This window comes from Stegodyphus dumicola, chromosome 11 (genome assembly GCF_044657685.1).
Source record: "Stegodyphus dumicola isolate Sdum_Otavi_A_Nest chromosome 11, ASM4465768v1".
Classification (NCBI taxonomy): Eukaryota; Metazoa; Arthropoda; class Arachnida; order Araneae; family Eresidae; genus Stegodyphus; species Stegodyphus dumicola.
In genome coordinates this window covers 45,958,458-45,976,709 of record NC_140778.1, presented here as the reverse complement: position 1 = coordinate 45,976,709, position 18,252 = coordinate 45,958,458, and the positions used below count along the sequence as shown (strand labels likewise).

At 32.0% G+C, this 18,252-nt stretch overlaps 1 protein-coding gene across 2 annotated transcripts; it reads left to right on the top strand.

Annotated features, from left to right (window-relative positions):
- The first annotated feature begins 2,585 nt into the window (after positions 1–2,585).
- On the top strand, positions 2,586–17,962 carry LOC118201676 (uncharacterized). Of its 2 annotated transcripts, XM_035373816.2 has the most exons (3): positions 2,586–5,534; positions 15,784–15,908; positions 16,430–17,962. In XM_035373816.2, the coding sequence occupies exon 1, from the start codon at positions 3,750–3,752 to the stop codon at positions 4,998–5,000; it is 1,251 nt and encodes a 416-aa protein (XP_035229707.1). In that variant the 5' UTR covers positions 2,586–3,749; the 3' UTR covers positions 5,001–5,534; positions 15,784–15,908; positions 16,430–17,962. The 2 variants fall into 2 exon arrangements, with proteins under 2 accessions (XP_035229707.1, XP_035229706.1); XM_035373815.2 differs by lacking the exon at positions 15,784–15,908.
- The last annotated feature ends 290 nt before the right edge of the window (positions 17,963–18,252 follow it).

The window sequence follows — 18,252 nt, the reverse complement described above, 5'->3', positions numbered from 1 at the left end:
ATGTTGAAGAAAGCTTTAAATGTGGCACAAAAAAGAAAGAAGAAAAAAGAATTATGAGATGCTTTTGAACGGGCAATGAAAAATATCAAAACTGCTAATCAATATTTCAGAGTTGAAAATTCTGCTCTAGAAGTATGTCAGGCATCAACTTTGAGCTCACAGGAACAGCCATTTGAAATTTGCGAACATTTAAAATGCAGCATCAGACTGTTCAAATAAAATTTTAAAAAAATTAAAAACGTACCAGAAAACATTTCGACTGAAATCAGTAAAGAAGGCGAACAATCAGAAAATGAAATATTTTCATATTTTCAGAAAATGAATATTAATCAGTTACAGTCCTAAACAGTGATGAAAGGTCGGACAATATTCAAACCGCTTTTAGAGAAGATGTAAAAAATGAAAGATATCCATCCGATCCTGGTGATTATCCAGAAATTCTTACGAAGGATAAGGAAGGATTTATTTAAAATTTTGCCTTTGTAGACAAAAGATACCAATTTTCTCCAAAATCAAGACAGCAGATCATTTTCTTCTGTTCATTATAATTGATTAATAACTCTAGTTTCGAGAAAGATTTTGCTTTATTATTCGCTTGAACTTAACAAAGACTATTGCGAACCATGTTGCTTAATTTTAAATAGGGACAGATGTGGTCGACAGGAATATAGCAGTGGCAAACATTACCCATAAGAAAAAAAAAAAAGAAAAAGCGCGAGGGAAGTTCTCATCATATCGCAAGCTGTATTGAAAAGAAAATTGGGAAGCAAATAACTGTATTGAAAAAAGTCTGTAAAATATTAAATCAATTTCAATTAGTTTTAGAGAGATTAAATCCAGATAATTTTAGCAAACAATAACAATGGTCTTCGCGGATACACAGAATATACCCAGATAGATACATAGCTAATTTTTTATCTGATGACAAATTATTGGCAGAATATGACATTGTAATGAATGACGTTATTAGAATTCTCTCAAGCACTGTTAAATATTTGAATCCTGCATCATAAAGTGACTTAATTAATTGTTTTAAGTTAGTAGTTGTTTGAAAACAAAGCATTTGGCTGAAATGAAAAATTCCATTTTTTATTTCTTTGTACGAAATAAAGAAAGTATCGTAATCACGAAAAATTTCGGTTATCATATTTCAACGGAAATGTTCATTTTAATCATTCCCGAACTCATCTGGGGCCCACCAGCGAAAAAGCGGTAATGTCGCTGAACACTGGTAGTTCGGTCCGAGGTTCGAATCTCCCGAATGGCCTGGCTGCATGAGCCTTCGTAGATTTCCCCCTCTATAACGTGTACACGAGTCAGTTCCACTTAAAAGTACCTCCCCTAGGAAGATACACCTCGAAGGTAAACTGAATGATTCCTCCCCTTTTTTATGACGCCTATACGTAAAGACAGAATAAAGAATATTTTTATTCAAAAAGGATTGTAAAATGGACTCAAAAGGGTTTTTTTTTCTTTTTTTACATTTGTATGTTCGCATATATGCACATATACGCATATATATGCATCGCATAACTCAAAAACGATTATCCGTAGAGCGTTAAAATTTTGTACATGTGACTCATATAATATCCATTTGTATACTTCTCTTTTTTATTGCAATTGGCAGTGTACATTTACATACATATTCGCTCCTTTACCCGGCCTTTATTTCGAAATCGTTGGTTGTAGTTATATCTTCCCATTACAGAAGTGTTTTAAATGACGAAAAATGTTTTGGCTATGTCAAAGTTTAAAATATATACTTTTCACAAATAACGAAATTGAACTTTTCATTCGGTCTCTCGGCTCCTCTACTTATATTTGGGAATGTTGTGAAATATGAAACTACTCGTTATGAAAAATTAAATTAGAAGAGGTTTGACTCCCGACGGCACAAACTGACCAGAATATTTAATTCAAAATTTAAAATTTTTGATGTCATTTTCAACCTGCCTTTAGGAATAGGTTAATTAAATTAAAATCATTCGAGGATATAACTTTAAATAAAGTGCAGGAAAAATGTGTATAATTTAATTGGCAGTACAAGGAAGTCATGAGTCTCAATGTCAGATTTGGAAATATTAATCCTGATCTGATAAAAATCATTATCAAAATAATGGCTTCTGAAAATCTGGATTTTTTTTTTGGGGGGGGGAAGACTTAGTACTAAAAATTTTTGGGGGGACCAAGAATTTTTTTGATACAGGGGCCCTAGAGTTCTAGTTACGCCACTGGCCATCACCACATCTAATCAGCTCTACCAAACACATGCATTACACACTCATTGGAGACACTATTTATTGTAAATGAACACAGTTTCCTCACCTTTTGACTACACTCATGGACTCAATCTTCTACCTCTTTTCTTCTTTTCTATGAGCCCATTTTTACCCCCCTCTATTACTTTTGGGCCATTTACTTTAATTTTATTTTGTTCCACCTTTTCTGCCTGGCCTTTCGAACTCGTATAAAATGTACAAAGTTCTTTTTTACTTGCCTCTGAAATACGAAATTGCCCCCTTTCTATATACCTTTCCTTCGCACATAAGCTGATTTTTGGTTCATCGAGGCAGAAATACTTAGCGGGTGCAAAACAAGACATCTGTCTACTTTGCGTGTCTGTCAGCTTTGGGGAAGATATGGTAATACGAGATTGACCTTTTTCGTTAGCGCAATCTATGGCGAGAATTATAAGGTGAGGAAAACAAGAATCAAGCTTACCTTAAACCGAAGCGAAGTGTCAAGGAAATGCGCTGTATGTCTTCGCTCCATTTCTGCAACAAATTGTTAATATCCTGATTTTGATAATGGATAGATAAATTTTGGGTAAATGCCTTCAGTTTTCAGAGTGTTAATATTTTCAAAGAGTCCATTTGCAGCGGCCCAGAAGAAGAAGAAGGTTTTTTCTGCACTGACAGCAAAAACTTCGGATTAGCTTAACTTCTGGCATAACAATTAACTTCTTCAAACTGTAATGCACTGTTAGCAGTTCTAGAAGAATCAAAACTCCATGTAGTCGTAATTTATCGTGTGGGTCGTAATTCCATAAATTCTGTCCGTATTAAACTTGTTTATATATCAGGCAAAAATTGTATTTGTGTGAAATATAGCAAAATTTTAATGAAGCACTCCTGCAAACCAAGGTATGAATACACCATATTTTTCTCATGAATAATATGTACTAATATTTTTATAAAGATATTGATGCGTAATTATGCATGACAGGTAAAATAAAAGTGAACCATCTAATAACTAATTGTTTGAAATTTCTGATAAGGAACACACTTTACATCGATGCACAGTGTGAAGTTCGCCGTGAAGTATATACCAACATTTATGATATCAAGGATGTCGGCTATAGTGTGGAACTTTCACGTCCTAGGAGATCTGTAATAAATGATTTGGAAAATGCAATATTTTAAAAAAAAAAAAAAAAAAAAAAAAAAACATATACATACTCAGAAATAAGAGAAAACTCATGTCTCTATAAAATGTAACAAATCATTTAGGAAAATGAGAAATTTAAAAGAACATATGCTTATTCATGCAAGATAGAAATTTCATATGTGTGAAGTATGTATGAAAACATTTAATCAAAAGAGTACTTTTAGAGTAGAATATGCATGTTTGCACAGGAAAGAAACTTCATATGTGCGAAATATGTAAAATGTCATTTAATCAGGAAAGCAATTTAAACAAGTATATGCTTAATCACCCAGGAAAGAAACCTCGTGTACAAAATATGTAAAATGTCATTTATTCACAAAGGCAATTTAAACAAGCATATGCTTATTCATACAGCAGAGAAACTTCATGTGTGTGAAGTATGTAAGATGTCATTTAGGAGCAAGGGTGATTTAAACATGCACATCCATACTCACACAGGAGAGAAACCTCATGTGTGTGAGGTATGTAAGATGTCATTTAGATTAAAAGCTACTTTAAACTGGCACATACTTATTCACACAAAAGAGAAATCTCATGTGTGTGAAGTATGTAAGAAGTCATTTACACAAAAGTCTAATTTAAACACGCATATGCGTAGTCACACAGGAGAGAAACCTTATGGGTGTGAAATATGTAAGAAGTCATTTTGCAATAAAGCTAGTTTAAATGTGCACATGCTTATGCACACAGGAGAGAAACCTCATGTGTGTGAAGTATGCAAGAAAGCATTTACTCAAAAGTGTAGTTTAAACACGCATATGCGTATTCACACAGGAGAAAAATCTCATGTATGTGAAGTATGTCAAAAGGCATTTACTCAAAAGAGTACTTTAAACATGCATGTACTTATTCACACAGAAGTGAAACATCATGAGTGTGAAGTATGTAAGAAATCGTTTAGACGCAAATTTAATTTAGATTTGCATATGATTACCCACACAGGAGAGAAACCTAATGTGTGTGAAATATGTAAGAAATCATTTAAGAACAAAGATAGTTTAATGGAGCATATATTTACCCACACAGGAGAAAGACCTTATAGGTGTGAAGTATGTGAAATGTCATTTTGCCTGAAGCGTCATTTAAACGTGCATATGTTTATTCACGGAAGAGGTAAACCTCACGTTTGTGAAATATGTAAGAAGTCATTTAGGGACAACGGTAATTTAAATGTACATATGCTAACTCACACAGGAGAAAAACCTCATACGTGTGGAGTATGTAAGAAGTCATTTAGTCTAAAGCATAATTTAAAAGTGCATATGCGTATTCACACAGGGCAGAAGTCACATGTGTGTGAAATATGTAAGAAGTCATTTAGGCAAAAGGCTAGTTTAAACAACCATATGCTTACTCACACGGGAGAAAAACCTCATATGTGTGAAGTATGTGAAAAGTCATTTAGTCTAAAGCATAATTTAAACATGCATGTGCGTATTCACAGAGGACAAAAATCGTATGTGTGTGAAGTATGTAAGAAGTCATTTATACGAAAGTTTAGTTTAAATAAACATATGCTTATTCATACAGAAGAAAAAACTTCATATGTGTGAAGTATGTAAAAAGTCATTTAGTCCAAAGCAGAATTTAAACTTCCATGTGTATATTCACACAGGAGAGAAATCTCGTGTGTGAAGTGCATAAATGGTCATGTAGTCAAAAAGGTAATATAAACATATGCATATTTATACAGGAGAGGAACCTTGTATGCGATTATATGAAAGTGATAGTAAATGGTGGTTCAGTTATCAGAATCCTTTATTGCCGTGCAGATTGGAAATGAGTTATGTAACCAGTCATTTTGACAAAGGAAGAAACATGTTTATATATGCTGAGAGAAGCTTTATGTCTAGAGGAACATTTAGGTTTGTAGCAGCTCATAAATTTCAGTGCAATATTATCTATCCATGCAGCCAAGAATCTTCACTATATGAGGTCAAGTGTGTTTTAATTGTAGTGGATGGCAGAATTTAAGAGTTGTAAAATTTTTAGAATTTAGATATGACTCAGTGGAAGATTTGGAGGTTACTGGTCATGATTCATTAGTGCATTGTGTGGCATAGAATCTACAAGTGACCTTGTGTGAGGTATGTGAATTGCCATTATATCAAAATAACTAAACAACATTTTTTTATTTTTTTATTTAGGTACACCAGGTGGTATAAAGCATAATGATGACCTTTGTGTCATATGTAAATTGTTCATTTGATCAAAATATGTAATAAACAATTATGTTTTTAATTTTTACAAGATAAAGAACTTCATTTCTCCAAGATAAATTTCAACTCATTTTTGGGTAGTCTGTATTTTAGTCTGCCCCTTGGATTATCACAGAATTGTTGTTTCATTTATGGTTGTTTATGTAGTTGAATGTTATGGAAACCCTATTATGACGTGATTGGTTGCATGATTGTGGTGACTTTGACTGATGGGAATATATTTATAAGGGCTTAATTCTGGATTGGATATGGGTTAGGATGTACATTGTGGATTTTGTGTTTAACATTGTAAATTCGCGTCCATTCGTAAACTGGGTTTTTGGTGGTATATAACAAGAGAGCAGAAGTTTTTTTTTTTTTTTTTTTTTTTTTTTTTTTTTTTTTTTTGAAGTGGTTGAGGACAAAAGAAAAGAAACTTTGTTGGATGTAATTCAATAACGATCTTATCCAACTGCTGGAAGTCGTAGGATTGTCTTTTTGATAATGGCTTCGTTCACTTTTCAGTAAATCATGCAGTGATACTTTAGAACCCAGAAACCAGATCTCATATCAACACTATCAAACGTATGTGGAGCATAATAAAAAGGAAATTTTAGAAGAAATGGCAAAATAAACAATGGGAGTTCAGTTGTAAATTTTTAACTTTTGTTTTAATTATGTTTTGGACGGGGAGTGCTTTGGATGTAAACAAGAATGGTGCCAAAAAATTGCCAGTTTTGACCAAGGGGCACCCTGAAATATATTTTCACCATATTTTTTAGAAGTACCCACCTGAAGCAACAATTTCATACCCTCCAATCCAGAAGTCTAAAGTACTTGTGCCTAGTGTGATTGAAAATGTTTAGAGATTCATCTTATTTAGAGTCAGCCTTGATGGGTTTTGCATTTCTCCACCTCTTCCATAGCTGAATCCGTGCCACTAGATTTTGTAATTCTTGTTTCCAACATTTTGTAAATAGTATAACTCGTAAGTATTCATTATTTACATCTGTTGTCTACCAGATTGCACTGTGTGGATCATAGAATGGTACTTTCCCGTTTTGCCGGCGCAGGTGATAAAGTCGCCAATAATAGTACAACCGATGCCAAATGGAATACCCTCGCTGGTAATAGTTTACTACTCATTTACGTCGCGGCACGCAATAAACTGGAAGTTGATCTGTCAGCACTATCCTTATCATCAGGGCAGATGTTTTTATTTTATTCAGCTTATAATTTCTTACTAAATGTAGTATTTCATCTCGATGTACTCTGATATGATTTAAATCAAATTCCTTGTCATTATAAATATCATGAATATACATCAAATAGTTTTCTGGTTGCAGTTTTCTAATTTTGACTATGCGTAATGTATGCTTTATGCATGTGCGCGTTGAAAGAAATGTTTAATAAAGTAAACAAATAAGTATTAAGCTTTTTTTTAAAAAAATTTTGATACCCTTTGGATCATAATTGCTCTTTATTTCATAAATTACGGTTCGATATTTTTAATTCTATAATTTCTGCATGCCATCTTACCAGATTTAAATTGATAATATATAATCTGGAAAAACTGATAATTCGGAATCGCCGAAGTCCCAACGAGTCCAGATTAAACACTTTTGACTGTACTTTGATTTATAGTGAAGAAATACTCAAGACCTGTGGTCAAATTACATAGTTCCACATTTATTTTACATACTTTTTAGTTAAAAAGCATGATTATCAGCAAATCTTATTGTCAGCATGGCGGTCCAGAAGAAGTATATGTGTCAGGATATAAAAAACCAGTACAGTTTTCCTGCAGGGCTGTAGAGTCGGTAGGGAAAATGACTGACTCCTGGGATTTTGAAGATTCCGACTGCCTCATGTGTGTGTATATATAAGTATTTTCAAAAAAATCTTAACAGACGGTCTCTCTCAGATAAGAACTCCACAAAATACATCCCTCAAGAATTCCAAGTCCCACCCACTACCATAAATTACTTCACCCAAGTCTTACCGACTGATATTATTCAAAGCCCCTACTGCCCCTAAGAATTTTCGGACACCCTACACTTCTGAGTCAGACACAAAGAGAACACTTTGCCAACTCCCCCACTAGAAAGAATGTAACTTACTTAATGTCGTTTCTGGCCTTTATATCTTCATGTACATTCACTGATCTTATTTATATTATTTTCTATATTATTTTTATATTTTCTTTGATTTGTTTTTACAAAGTTTGCATTATTTATCTTTTTTTATAATATTCTATGTTTATTTCAACTTTACTTTGAATTCGATTTCATAATGACAATTTCCAATGTTTAATTTCTACAAATAATATAGTACTCAAATGCATAAAAATGAAAGTGTCGGGGACGGTTACTCAAGTTTTATAGGATTTCTCTACAGTAATTGATTTTTACTCCAAATTGAATTGACTAAAATGCTTCATAAGAATAAGTTCTTTGAGTATCAGCATTGGTTCATAATTCCTACTATTCGCGGAAATATTTGGCCTAACTAGAATTGCCGGTTTGGCTTTAACTTATAACTCGAGTAAAGACGAAACACTTTTGTATTTACGTATTTTTATCAATTATTGTTCATTGAGCGGGAGTTGGTTTGTTCCCCTTGAAAAGTCAACTAATTTCCGATCAATGACAGTGATTACATGTTTTAATTTTTCCTTTTACAATTGAAATATTATTCTTCATGATGATTTAACTCCAGTCCCCGTTAAAACATTATTAACAATTTGCTTTCAAATTACTTCAAAACATCCTTCAAAATATAACTTACCAGTATGAATGCACACTATTAAAATAATTCTACTTTAATTAAACTTAGGAGATAATATAATCAATTAATCAATACTGTTTAGGAAATAAATTGGTTGATCTTTACATTACGGTAACTGGTAGTTTGGCGACATTTTGGAGGCGATAAAGGTTACTACCTGGGACTTTGGTAATAATGTGAGCAGTACTGAGTTCCGATTACGCATTATTTTGTGTGGGGGAAATGAGAGATCATGGGATATGTCATGTGATAAAAATGGAGGAATTACGGTTCTTTAATCGGAAAAGGGGGCAAATCGGGAAAAAATCTGGAAATTTTGTATTTGGCATTATTCTGTGTTGTGTGAAATAGTGTTTGTGAATTTTTGGATCCCATGGCCGTAAGTAAAGTGAATTCGAAATGGGTATTTAGTGGTATTGAAAAGGATAGTAAGAAATGTTTTTTAAGGTTGTGTGAGAGAGAAATAAACATGTTTTATTATGTTATTTATTTTACCTGGTATCTTGCTTTGAAAGATAAGTATGATTTTAAAGATTCTGAAAGAGAATGAAGAAAAGTGTATCCGCCACGTAATGAAGATTCTGAAGGAGATTAGGTAAGTTAGTATTTTTAATTATTTTTATGCATTGTTGGAAATGTAAGGTGGAAAGGAATTTGGTATTATTGGGAAAATTGTTATTAGCAATGATTTAGTTTAAAGTAATTAGGATTGTAAGGTAATTTTTATTAATTGAATGTATGTGCTCATGTATATTTTAAGTGGTGTTTTTGAATTTAATTATATTTTAATGAAATGATAGTTATTTTGAGAATTTTATACTTGTAGGAATTTGGTGTATGTTTAAGTTGAAATAAATGTGCATGGAAATAATTTAAATATTTGATAATAAATATTTGTAATGCTTCATGTATGAATTCGTTGGTGACGTGTATAATGTAATAGATGATTTAGAGGTAAAAGTTTTTGGATATTTTATTTATTTTATATGTGGAAATGTTCATATTTGTAAAGGGTAAATACTTTTTCGCGATCATGTAATTTCATATATGTTCTTTTTACCGGGTTTAAAGATTGAGAAAATTGTCATGTATTTTCGTGAAATTTTTCGAATTTATGAGAAAAAAGCAGTGTACATGGATATAGTGAAGAGTGTGCGCAATGCCATTTTTGTGCAATTCTGGGATGTTTTTTTAAGTAAAAATAAGTCGGCATGTACATGGTTTATGTGTATGTGTTATTTTGAAAAACGCGTAAGGTGTATGGTATTGTGCACTTTTTCCGAATTTTGCAGTGAATATTTGTCATGATTAAGCAGTTTTGTTTGATAAAATTTCTAGCATAAGTGTAATTCGGCTAGTAGATTATTGGAAGAAGTGTTCAGTAGATAAGAAGAAAAGAAACATGTCTTTACTTCGTGAAGACAAAATGGCGGCGGGGAAAAAAAAAATAGAGGGTTGCTGTAGGGGAGTTGGTCGCCAAATTTTCGCCAAAAAATCGCCAAGTTACCGTAATGTAAAGATCAACCAATAAATTATTATTAACTAACTTTGCAGCAATTGTGCAAGTAATAATAACTTGTATTCACACTAAATAGATTTAAGATCATACAACATTATATATATATATACGGTCAAAAGTCGTTAATTCGGACACCCATAATTCGGAATGATCTATAATCCGGACCTCAAAACTTAAAACTTTCTGCGCATGCGCCGCGTTGACACATGCGCATAGGCGTTTACGCGTGCGCGTAAGACCTTTTACGACTGCGCATATGAGTGTGCGCAAGTGCAGAATACGTTTTCGCGTGTGCGTTTTATGTATAACGGACGTATAAGCTAAAATTATCTAATTATCTATTTCAGTTAATGTTGGATTGCGTGGTTCCTTAATTTTCGAATTGGATCCGGCTTATTATTTTTTGCAGACTGTAAGAGCAATTTTATAAAAGTAAGCTTAAACTTTCGATTATATCAAATAGAATTTCCGATATATATTTGTTAATATGTAAAGGATCTAAAGCGAAAGTATGTTTTGAAATCCGAAATCTTTTTATCAATTTCACGCTGCTCGGCGGGGGGGATCGCCGCGGCGGGCGCGTAATGAATTGGAAGTTGATCTGTCAACACTATCCTTATCTTCAGCGCAGATGTTTTTATTTTATTTGGCTTATAATTCCTTACCAAATGTAGTATTTCATCTCGATATGCTCCATCTTTGATATGATTTAAAACAAGTTCCTCGTCATTATAATTCGCTTTCGATAGCGAAGAAAGTGACAGAGGTTATTGAAAACGAAAAAATTTCGATTGACAAATTAATCGGTGTTCTAGACACAGCAATTATAGGACTTGAACAGCGGAACTTTGTAACTGAACAAGAAATTATGTCTGTTTAATAGAATTAAAGAGAAAGTATTATCACATGAAACGAAGCAAAACTTAAACAACTTACATTGAAAGAAATGTTTCATAAAGTAAACAAATAAATATTAAGCTTTTTCTTTTTGCAAATTTTGATACCCTTTAGATCATAATTGTTCTTTATTTCATAAATTACGTTTTCATATTTTTAATTTTAGAATTTCTGCATGCCATCTTACGAGATTTAAACTGATGATCTATAATCCGGAAAAATCGATAATCCGGAATCGCCGAAGTCCCGACGAGTCCGGATTAACGACTTTTGACTGTATATGTAAACATATACACATGGGTTACAGCTTGTTTTTTTAATATAAAAGAAGTAATAGATGCTACTGGAAAAAATATTGATGGCATAGCAAATTATATATATTAATTAGCATTTATTATGAAATGGAAAAACTGGCATTAGTTATTTCTAAGAAATAGTATAGCTTCGCCAAGATCTTCTCTGTTGGAGGGCCATAGATCCGATTTGATAAACTTTAGAGCTGAGGAGAGTCTTTCCACATTAACTTGAAGAGCTGTTACTGTTAGGATACTTCTTTTAATTTTTCAGGATAGTTTTTTATGAGTTCTAAAAGAGGTGTCTTGCAAGCGCAATTATATTTCTTTATTTCTTCAAAGGCCATGTAGAAATCTTGTTTGTGGTTTTTCATTTTTATATCAAAAGGCTCTTGGTTCTTTATTTTAATTCGCTTTGTCTTAGGCTTTTCAATATTATCTAAAAATATTTATCAAATTCTATTCACAAAATATCCAAAAATATCTTTAATCTGTTGACATTGCAATTGAGTCTCTATCATTACTGGAAGAGGATGATAGAGACTCAGTTGCAATGTCTGCAGTTTGACTGTTCTCATTTGAATACCCCTAGTTGTTCTGAATATACTTTCATTCTTCATGAAAGTTTGATAGCTTCATAGATAGCTTTCTTTGCCTTTTTAATTTGTTCGTCATCCAAGAAAATTCGGTGTTTCGGATCTATATATATTGAACCCAACAAGGTCTCATTGTCTAGCAAACTAATTTCTCTTTTCAATTCTGCAGTTCTCAATTCTGCAAGATCATTCCACAGTTTTCTGTTTTTGAAACATTAGGGTTATCTACATCTTCTAAGAAAGTTCTTAATTCTATAAACCTTTTTATCATCAAATATGTACTTCCTTATCACGTTGCTTGATCAATAATTGCTCCTTTTCCTGCTCGCTTCCTAAGAATGGCATCAATTTTGGGAGTTCTTACTGCTATTGCTGCTTACCCAAATTTACCAGTGAAATTTGTAACTAAATGAATCGGTTTAATCACTAATGGCAAATATCAAATCCATCCTTCTCTCTTATATTTATTAATGTGTCGATAAAATGAAAATAACTGTCTATTAATGTATATAGTTCATAAATAAAAATAATAACTCAGGTTGGCATTAATTGTTTTTCAATGCATTTTAATTTCATTACAAATTCAAACTGCCCAAGAAAAACTAGAGTCGACCTGTTTTTAGCGACTCCGAATCCTTTTACCATAAAATTTGCTCGACTCCATAACTCCACCTCCACAGCCCTGGTTTCCCCACATGTTATATTGAAAAAAGAGATTTCCTAAATATTTTCAGACAAATCTTCGCCATACCAAGAAGTGCAACCTTACGTAGAAAAAGTATGTAAGAAGACATTTGGAAAGATGAATTGCTTAGGAAGTGTTTCCGTGTTGGTATTTCTGTATTTTTTCTTCTAGTGCTGAAAGAAAATTTTTAACTTGCAAGGATGCCCATTTTATAAGCGTAAAAACTTGATTACTGAAACAAATTGAAAAGTTTCAAATTTTAATGGTCACCTAAAAGGGTTCATTAAGATTTTTGTGCTCTTGCTGAGCTGATGGTCAGCTATTGAATTGGCTCCTGTTAATTGCTTTTTTTGTCTTTGTAGCTTTATTATTAAGCATGGTTCTTTTTGCAGTTACACCATATAAAATTAAAAAAGAAAATAAAAAAAATATAAAAGTAGCATCTGCTTAGAATTCCGAATGTGGTGTTAAGTGCTAGCATGTATTTCTCTGTGTCTTCTCTTCAATATATTAATATTAATTTTCTTAGTAAGGTGGCACGTACATGTTTTTTTTTTTTTTTTTTTTCATTATTAATGTTTTGTGTTTTAACTTTGGCTAATCTTTACTGTATGGTACCCCTTGGTTTCTGTCTGAAAAAAATTGCCAAGTGGTATTCGTTGTTTGTGAAATCTGGAAGCCTGCGGCATGAATTAGGTGTTTCGGTAATCCTTAATGTTGGTGAAACTAGTCTTGGGGAAAATTTGCCTTTTTTTTAGTTTTTGCCATTAAGGGGTTGCTAACTGGTGATAGATGAGATGTTTGTGTGGTGTTTGTAGAGGTGGAAGGTGAAAGTAGCTTAGATAAACAAAAATAGCAGGTGTCATAGGCTATTCTGGGTGTATTTCAAAACCAAGTTAGCCTCCTTTCTGCGAAAGACGTGAAGACCTCTCTTTCATTTCATACACCCTCTGAAATCTCGCCTGCAAGGCCAGTGTTTTTATATTTTGTTCATTCTCAGAAAGGATATCTTTTTGTGTTAAGGGATTTTTGTTTCGTGTTAAGAGAAACAAAATCCATGAAAATATATAATTGTCTGTCGGGACCGTTTTATTATTTCGCATTAACTGATATTTTGTCTTAAGCATTTTTGCATAAAACATATTTCACTATACATAATTAAAACGGTATTTTGGCATGAATATTTTCAGAGTTCAACATTGCCATGATGTATATATGTACAAATCCATTTAGGCAGACCTTTATTTATCATAAATATTAAGCTACTTAAATTCAAGTTCATTTTTCCTCTGCTGGGATATCAAACATTTTGTCTTCAATAAATACCTAACTTTAACTATATGCGATAATGATAAACTTGTATGTACACCAAACTGCAACTGAGTTAGAGATACCTAGTTAGTAACAAATTATTGCTTCTTGGGCCTCAATAATGAATGCGACACGACAATAGATTTGAGCTCATGTCGAACTACCAGTCTTCAGGTTCCTGCTGCTCAACCACTGTTAGGTTTATATAAGAAAAAATTAATTAATATAAGCAGAAACATGCACAAAACAGTTTTTTTTCCAAAAGTGTTGTCGTTGCTCATGCTCACCTGTCTGACAAAGTCAGCCCAAGCCCACAAAATTCCTCATGGTTAGGAGTGCAAGAGTACGTCTGCCATTGGCAACAGCCTTGGGCACCATTCAGGTGACAGTGCGATTTAACTTAGTTCTGCCCACACTTTTGATGGAGATTCCCCCCAGAGGGACAAGTCCGAGGCTCTTCCACCCCTGTTCCCATCTAGCAAACCACACGAAAGCACTTTCAGCTCATCGCATCTTTAGAGTGTCGCCATTCCGCACTGATGCTATACATTTCCAATCTCTTCTCCGGGATTCAAACCCGGGGTCCTTCGGCACAGCAGTCAGCATCGCTAACCACTATATTGGTTGAGCAGCCTCAAAAGTTTCTATGTCAAATAAATAATAAATACTTCCACCAAAAAAAAAAAAAAAAAAAAAAAAAAAAAAAAAGAAAGAAAGAAAGAAAAAGAAAAAAAAAAAGAAAAAATGATTCTTTTTACCATCAGCTCATTTTGTCTTGGATAAAACTTTCCAGAAGATAAGAACTGTATTTTTTATCATGAAAGGTGTTTATCTGGCAGCACAGGTAGGTACGCATGCACATGCATCACATAAGTGCAGGTTTTGGCTTTTCAATTTTGATGATCTTTTTTTTTTTTTTTTTTTTTTTTTTTTTTTTTTTTTTTTTTTGGTTAAAGCATTTGCAGTTATGATGTTTGCTGGCTGCTAAAAAGAAAAAGAAAATTGGTATTTTGTCTAACAATAGAAAGCTCAGAAATTTGCATTCCATGAAGTTGTATTTCATAAATTTTCGAATCTCTGCACTGATGACACAGTTTGTTCAGCTCTCCGATTTTTTTCAAGTGAAAAGAAGTTACTGGCAACGTGGGAAAGCAATAGCATGTGTGATGCCAAATTTTTTAATTTGTATAAATTTTTTAAGTAAAAACATGTCACTGTTCCATGGAAAAATAGCAGTGTTCTGCAATTGCTTGATTTTTTTTAAGCTAAAGCAAATCCTGTGTACGTGGAGAAAAGAGCAAAGAAAAAGATGAATGTAGTTATTATGTGTGTTTCTTGCATTTTTAATTTTGTTAATTGGTTGCTGTTTTATGTAATTCGTAATGTGTCACCATATTCTAGAATGGCTGTCGTCTTTTCTATCCCAGGTTTTTGAAAAATTAGTCGCCAGTGATTGGTGACTTTTTGGGAGGCATGAATCAGATAACCAGAAAGTACCATAAGTATCTGAATTTTCAAATGCAATCTAACTATTTCCTTAACATTGCATTAGTTTATTGTGAACGAAAGAACATAAACTAAAATTAATATAGTATTTTGAGTAACAGAAAATTCCTCTCAGAACCTTATGCAGAGTTCTGGATTTAACATATATATATTTTCACAGCCATTGAAAAGATTATTTAATGAACATTGTTTTCATTTTCCAAGTATGAATCAAATGGTGACTTTTTAAAAAATAAGTGCTGTGCAGGTAGATAAATATACCATATTTATTTGTGTATTCCCCCTCCCTTTTTTACTAATTTTATTGCAAATTATGCGAATGATTATATTTATGAAGGACACGGTTGCAGTAAGAATATGAAAAATGAATATTTGTGATAAATTACCATTAATTATCTCAAAAGTATCTGTTTGAATGAAGTTTACGTTCCAGTAAGGATGCATATTAATATTGATGTTACCATATGTAATAAAATATCTTCTTTTCTACCTATCTGATTCCGACTCTCACATACTCTCATTGTCGACCTCTACTCCTCCTTAGGTTTGAAATAATGCAACACTTCTGTCTACAGCTTGCAAGTTGTTGTTATTATCACCATGATCACTGTCTTTGTCGTCCCTCTGTTTTCTAAATGGAAGGACCTTCAGAATCATCAAGAGCATTAGGTATCCCCATTTTCTTAGAGCCTTTCACTACTTATTGCTTTATCAATCAGTGCTCATCCACCTAATAATCATCAGGGAAATCATCTAGTAGGAGGAAAATCCACTGCATTGATGAATTAATTTTAAAATTTAGAGACTTTGCCTTTTGAATTATTTGAAGAAATTGAAAATTGCATAAATACTTAAAATGTTTTCCGAACTTTGTGCTAAAATCCTAAGGCAAAAATTAAGTGAGGGAGGGGAAAAGATAGTAGTATGATAAATAGTATTGCAGTTAACAATAATAATGTACAAATGGATTTAAAAACTAGTTTTTATTTGACTTGTACACAAATGTAATAAGTTTACTATGATTTAAATTATATATATTATACAACCAGTTATAATATATCACTATGTATTATAATTTCATAGTATGTGACTGTATATTATAACTAATACTTTGCACTACAAAAATGCCAATTTTTTTTATAACCCAAAATAATGCATATAATCCTTTAGATTAATTTTTTCTTTTTCAGCATCTGAAGGCAATGCTTAACCTACCCTAAAGTTCTTTTAAAGACTTCTTTGGATACGTAAATTTCTGAGCCTGGGAAAATCACATGAACTTGATGGCTTCATTGGCGCTTTTGAATGTTAATTTTACCAGGCTTATGTAAACATAGAAAGTGGAAAACTTTATATGTGAGAAGAAAGTTTTGAGCAGTCAGAAACTTGCAAGTTATCAGGAGATATTTTGTTGAATTTGCTTTTTCAGCAGTAAGGCACAATATTCATCATAAGATCATAAATGTTTCGAAAGTTTACCAATTTTCTATTTTTTACGAAGAAAAACGAAAAGATTCTCAAACTAAAAATAGTATTCCTTATCCTTGTTATTTGTAATTTGCTGTAAAGTTAAAAAGAGATGATATGTAAATTTAGCCTTTTTGTATCAGTGGTGGTTGTATGTTAAGATATAAATTCACTAGGCCATAATTAATGCTATACAATATTCATTATATAAGTATTTGGAGAATGTGACCTTATACAGCATATTTAATAAAAATAAGATGTGATTTATAAACTTAGATGTCCAATATAGTAATTTGATTTTGAAATAAAATATTTATACAAATCTAAAGAAAATACTTCTGCATTTAATTCAGTAAAGATATTCATAAGTATTTCTAAAATATTCATATTCATCTTTTATTTGTTTTCTTAGTCTATGTACTTTAAATTCATATGCTTAATTTCCACTCAAGTTCCTCTGTGAACTAACTAAATATCTTTAAAGTGCATTTTCACACTTTGCAGTGAAACTTGAGAAATTTTAATTATAATTACCCAGTGTTTCACTGTGTTTTAATCCATTGTGGTAACTAACATTTTTAAATTAAAAATAAGTTTATATCTGCAAAATTTCTTGACCTTAACTGTTTACTTGACATCAACCTGTTTAACATTTTTGTCACCTAATTAATTTGAAAGAACTTTGCAACCAAGCACAAAAAGAGAAAACTTTTTTTGACCAATTTTTTTCAGTAATGTTTAAGTTTTCCCCAAGCTCTCTGTATTTAACTACTATATTTAAAATTGTTTTAATTAATCTTTTAACAGTTAAATTTGTAAATTTTTTCTGTTTCATTAATGGAATGTTAGATGTAATTGTGTATGAAAATGCTTGATCTGATACCTGTTTCAGAACCGAGTAGTTCTGCAGTGATGTGACTGCAAAAAAAGAGGATGAAAGAATATCAGTGTAATAATTTTCACTTGAACATTTTTGTTTACTTTTGTTAAATGTTGACTTTTTTTAAAGGAAGAACATGATTTGCCAGTATAAAATGCCAAAACAAACATTAGCAGAACTCTTTGTTGTTACCTAAATTTCTACTAAATTGAATTCATGTGGAATAAATTGCTGCAGAATGTGCAAGGTTTTTTGCAAGTAAAATCAGCTGTATTATGACTCTGATATGATCTGGAAAAATGTAATTTGTATCTTTTTAATTGGAAATTTTTTCTATAAACTTTGCATTCAATTAAACATTCAAATTGTTCATGAAGCTGTGTTTATTTTTGAAGGTCTCTTTCCTATCACAAGTTAGATATTTTTCCAACATTTTGTTTAGCATAAAGTATGAGTGGTTAATTAAAAATTACCATACAATTTTAATACTGTTTTGTTTTCTCTTTTAATAAAACACTATGTTTAATTACAGTATTTTAATCCTTTAATTAGCAAATGGCAAAAACACATGTTGTTTTGAGCAACTGTTGTCAAATAAAAGGTTAAATTATGATTTTGCTTAATTTATTAATATTAGTGGTACTACTTGATTTTCATGCCCACCAT

Coding starts and splice junctions, on each gene's coding strand:
- LOC118201676 (XM_035373815.2), top strand. CDS start 3,750: ATGTCATTTATTCACAAAGGCAATTTAAACAAGCATATGCTTATTCAT.